Source organism: Kryptolebias marmoratus, linkage group LG18, assembly GCF_001649575.2.
Source record: "Kryptolebias marmoratus isolate JLee-2015 linkage group LG18, ASM164957v2, whole genome shotgun sequence".
Classification (NCBI taxonomy): domain Eukaryota; kingdom Metazoa; phylum Chordata; class Actinopteri; order Cyprinodontiformes; family Rivulidae; genus Kryptolebias; species Kryptolebias marmoratus.
The window spans coordinates 1456938-1462328 of record NC_051447.1 but is presented as its reverse complement, the minus strand read 5'-3'; the positions used below and the strand labels follow the sequence as shown (position 1 = coordinate 1462328).

Genomic DNA, 5391 nt, shown 5'->3' with positions numbered 1-5391 from the left:
ATACTTTCTGGCTGATGTTTTGGTCACTTTTGAATGTTGGTGGTGCTTTCACACTCGTGGTAGCATGAGATGGACTCTACAACCCACACAAGTGGCTCAGGTAGTGCAGCTCATCCAGGATGGCACATCAATGCGAGCTGTGGCAAGAAGGTTTGCTGTGTCTGTCAGAGTAGTGTCCAGAGGCTGGAGGCGCTACCAGGAGACTGGCCGGTACACCAGGAGAAGTGGAGGAGGCCGTAGAAGTGAAGTGAAGTGAAATTTATTTATATCGAACTTTTCCACAACAAGGCGACTCAAAGTGCTTTACAACACAGAAATAACAATCAGGTACATAATCAAATACAGATAAAAACATCATATCAAACATCATAATCAAATAGAAAGGTACAGAAGTAAAAACATCAATCATGCATTATCTAAATGAAGTAGAGGATGATCTAAATAAAATCTTAAAACTAAACATATCTAAACATGAGCTAAGACAGTCAAAATAGTAGCTAAAATAATCTAAATGAAATCGTGATAAAGTTAAAGCTGAACTAAACAACAATTAGGAATCCAACAATCTAACAATATCTAAAATATGAGCTAAGATAAACTAAACTAAGCTAAATGTACAGGAAGCCTAATAAGCTAACATAAACTGCTAAACTAAAGGTACCAAGAGACTAACTAACTAACAGTACCAAGGCCTGCTAACAGCCAACATAAGAATTACTAAGATACTAAGGTAGTGAAGGAGGAAGTGAGATGACAGAGATGACTCAGAAACAGCAGAAAGTGTGCGTGTGTGTGTGTGTAGAGGCGGTGAAAGATGATGTGGTGCATGTTGTATGAGTGTGTGTGTGTGTGTGTGTAGGTGTGTGTGTGTGCGTGTGTGCGTGTGTGTTTGTAGAGAAGTCCATGAATCACGTCACAGAGGCCATTGTCTTTGATAATGATGGAATGTTTATCAGCCAGTCCAGAGCAGATCCACAGATGTCCTTGCAGGGAGGGGGCAGAGCATCTCCTTTACATAAAATCCGGGGAGAAATTGAAGATAGCTGGCCAAGGCCAGTGAAGGGAGCCAGAATTACAACACAATAATTGTTTTGGGTCAGGTGGACGTTGTGTTTTCTGTCTGCCTTAAAGGTCTTGCTGATACTTCTCAATGGCGAATCAAACAGCCAAATTTCAGGTCCATTCCGCCTGACTCGAGCAAGCAACTTTCTCCAAGATGTAACCCGTCATTCATGAGTTCCAGAACCGCAATTTAGTCTGCGGTCTGCATCCAACTTGCAATTCAGCTCCCGTAACCAAACAGTTTGAATATTGACCGTCGAACCCATCAAACGAATTTGACAATAAGTCAGGTAACTGCCCTAATCCAAACAGCATAAATCCTGTTATCAAAAACCCAAATATGTAAAGATCTTCCAAAGACAAAATTGTCAGACAAACAATATTCCATTTCCTCCAGGAAACCATTGTGTATCCAGCAAAAAATGTCCCATCTGGGTAGATAGGCTCTCCTTCGCCCTGTCTACCCGTCGAGAAAATTTGATCAATTGCGTTGAGAGACCAGCTGACCAGATCCATAATTGATCAATTTTGGAGAATATGCAAAGACAGGCCCCGAAAAGAAAGCAGGGCAGAGAGGCGGGGGGGGGGGGGGGGTCAGGAGACAAAGAGACAGAGAGAAAAGAAACACGTCCACATTCCACCAGGAGCAGAGAGAAAGAAAAAAAAAGAGCAAGGAGGGCAACAACACAGCAGCAGGATCGCTACCTCCACCTTTGTGCAAGGATGAACAGGAGGAGCACTGCCAGAGCCCTGCAAAATGACCTGCAGAGCGATCTGCTGCCTGCAACATCCTTCAGCATGACCGGTTTGGCAGTGGGTCAGTAATGGTGTGGGGTGGCATTTCTTTGGAGGGCAGCACAGCCCTCCATGTGCTCACCAGAGGTAGCATGACTGCCATTAGGTACAGAGATTAGATCCTCAGACCCCTTGTGAGACCATATGCTGGTGCGGTTGGCCCTGGGTTCCTCCTTATGCAGGACAATGCTAGACCTCATGTGGCTGGAGTGTGTCAGCAGTTCCTGAGAGATGAAGGCATTGAAGCTATGGACTGGGCCGCTCGTTCCCCAGACCTGAATCCGATTGAGCACATCTGGGACATCATGTCTCGCTCCATCCACCAACCTCACGTTGCACCACAGACTGTCCAGGAGTTGGCGGATGCTTTAGTCCAGGTATGGGAGGAGATCCCTCAGAAGACCATCCGCCACCTCATCAGGAGCATGCCCAGGCGTTGTAGGGAGGTCATACAGGCACGTGGAGGCCACACACAATACTGAGCCTCACTTTAATGTGTTTTAAGGACATTGCATCAAAGTTGGATCAGCCTGTAGTGTGTTTTTCCACTTTAATTTTGTGCGTGTGTACTCTGTTACACATGACTCCAAATCCAGGCCTCCATTGGTTAATACATTTGATTTCCATTGATGATTTTTGTGTGATTTTGTTGTCAGCACATACAACTTTGTACAGAACAAAGTATTTAATGAGAATATTTCATTCATTCAGATCTAGGACGAGTTATTTGATTGTTCCCTTTATTTTTTTGAGCAGTGGAGAAAATAAGCATTTGACCCCCCATGGATTTTGTAAGTTTATACTCTGACAAATAATTAAACAGTCTGTGACTTTTATGGTAGCTTCATTTTAACAGTTAGATATGGAATATCATAAAGAAAATCTAGAAAATTAAATAATAATTAAATAAAAAATAATTAGCATTTTATTGAGGGAAATAAGTATTTGAGCCCCTGACAACCATGACTAATGTTGGCTTCCAAAGACCACTGACACACCCTAATCTCAGTGAAGTCATTACCTGCATGACCCATAAGTAAAACGCTGGATGAGAAGGTGACAACTGTTGGTGCAATTATTCGGAAGTGGAAAAGGTACAACATTACGGTCAATCAACCTAGGTCTGGAGCTCCATGCAAGATATCACCTTCTGGAGTCTCATTGATAATGAGAAAGATTAAAAATCAGCCAAGAACTACACGGGAGGAGCTGGTTAATGATCTCAAGGCAGCTGGGACCACAGTCTCCAAAACAAACATTGTTAATACACTGAGACGTTATGGTTTAAAATCCTGCAGTGCACACAAGATTCCTCTACTCAAGAAGGCTAACGTTCAGGCCCGCCTCAAGTTTGCCAATGAACATATTAATGACTCCAAGAGAGACTGAGATAAGGTGCTGTGGTCAAATGATACCAAAATTGAACTCTTTGGTCTCAACTCAACTTGATGTGTTTGGAGGGACAAAAATGCAGAATATTAGCCTATGAACACCATCCCCACCGTCAAGCATGGTGGTGGAAGTATTATGTTTTGGGGGTGTTTTTCTTCTAAAGGCACAGGCCAACTTCACCACATCAATGGGAAGGTGAATGGGGCCATGTATCACAAACTCCTGGGTGACAACCTCCTTGTCTCTACCAGGGCACTGAAATCCCTCCAGTGAGTTTTTGGTCTGACCCAGGGTCTCCTCACTGGGAATGCCTTGGGGTCCCCAGGGAGGAGCTTGAGAGAGAGGTCTGGATTTCCATCCTGGACTTTTTGCCTCTGTGACAAGCAATAGAAGATGGATGGACAATATCTATTATCATTTTTTTACATTTTACATGCATGACTCATTTGGGGCAGATACACATTTTATTTAGTGATGGAATACATACAAATTATCTGTAAAAATTAGCTTTTGCCCGCTTTATGGATTTGATCTATAGATGCATCTTCTGGCATACAGTTTTGCACAGACGTGGCTGCAGCTGCAGACTGCTTTAAGTTTAATACCTAATGGGTGCTGTATGAGCCTGATATCATGTTTCTTAATTTTCACAGGGAAACCTGAGTGAACTAGGGAAGCTGCTGATGCAGGGATCCTTTAACGTTTGGACTGATCACAAAAAAGGCCACAGTAAGGTACATCTACACATTGCAGCTTTACGCTGACTCCATTATCAGTAATGAATGCCATACTTTCATTTTAACATATGTTAGTCAGCATATAAAATTAATCGTGCATGCTTTGTTCCTTTTCACCCTTTTCCATTTAGAGCATTTTTTTTTCAAATATTATGGAACATTTTATTCCTTCAGATGTTTCAACATGTTTTAGTTACAGTATTTACTTACTGTTAAGTGTAGTGCAAAGCTGCTCAACTGGCAAAAAACTAAAAGATTGCCTTTTGTTAGAGGAAGTATGTGTTATCACAACTGAGTCAAAGAGTCACAATATATTCTCACCAAGATGGGGCTTTGTGAATATAAAATCATGACTGTACACAGTGTTCAAAGCTGCCAGTAAATTTGAATTAAAGTTAACCTTAATCCAATTTAGAACACAAAGTTTTACCAGGATGAGCAAAACATCATATGCACTATATTGCTAAAATTATTCACTCACCCATCCAGACCATTGAATTCTAGTGTTCCAATCCCTTTCATGGCCAGAGGTGTAGAAAATCAAGCAGCAAAGGGTGGTCCAACGTCATATTAAACCCTTTGTATTCAGAATGGGATGTCAAAAATACTTTTAGTGTATCTTACTTTTGGAGGAAGAGTATCATCTCCAACTTATTTTCAGGAGGGTAAACCAAGCAGTAGTGGACTAAGGACTAATTTCCCAGTTCATGATTAAAATGACTTTCTTTATAATGTAAACATAAATTTTAAAAAAAAACAGCATATATGAATTGCTTGATTGAAGAGGACACAACATGCATCAACATTAATCACATTTCAGCGAACGTTTGTTTTTACTGTGGCCAGGGCCAGACCCATGTTGCAAGGGGCCCTGAACAGAATTTCATTTTGGGGCCCCATTTCAGTTAATCCCACTCTCCACCACAATACCACCAATATCTGTTTATATTGTCACCATTTGTGCGCAATTAGTTTATCACAGTGAACTGACAATTAATTCCTTAAATTAACTGATTGTCAGATTGTTTTGTTTGACATCACAACAGTAACTTTATATTATCTTATAAATAATAAGCTCTTAAAACAGTGTTTCTCAACCTTTTTTGGGCCAGTGCCCCCCTATCCATTATCAAGGCCTCTTACCGCCCCCCTCCCACCCCAGAATTATTCCTACCTGATGTCATCTCTGGTCTCCTCTACAGCAGCTGATCACGGACCTCATGTCTGTCTCCTTCATTCCTTCTCTGTGTTTTTCTCTAAGTCACATGGTCAAACAAGTATTATTTAATAGCTTTAAATAAATNTACACATCTTGCTAATGCACTTTTTAAAATATAAATAATATTTTTAAATGAATCACCTGGTATTAAGTGGCTGTTCCTACACTTCCAGCTCATATTGGACC

The 5391-nt window shown here is 41.2% G+C and overlaps 1 protein-coding gene across 15 annotated transcripts in view; it reads left to right on the top strand.

The window, feature by feature from the left end:
* Positions 1-5391, top strand: part of mcf2l2 (MCF.2 cell line derived transforming sequence-like 2) — a 143554-nt gene that overhangs the window by 71216 nt on the left and 66947 nt on the right. For all 15 annotated transcript variants that reach the window (XR_005234393.1, XR_005234395.1, XR_005234394.1 and 12 more), the window contains one exon: positions 3903-3983. Coding sequence is in view for 10 of the 15 variants with exons in the window: in XM_037981149.1 (XP_037837077.1) it covers positions 3903-3983 (81 nt within the window). In the remaining 5 variants the exon portion in view is untranslated. The remainder of the gene's footprint in view (positions 1-3902; positions 3984-5391) is intronic.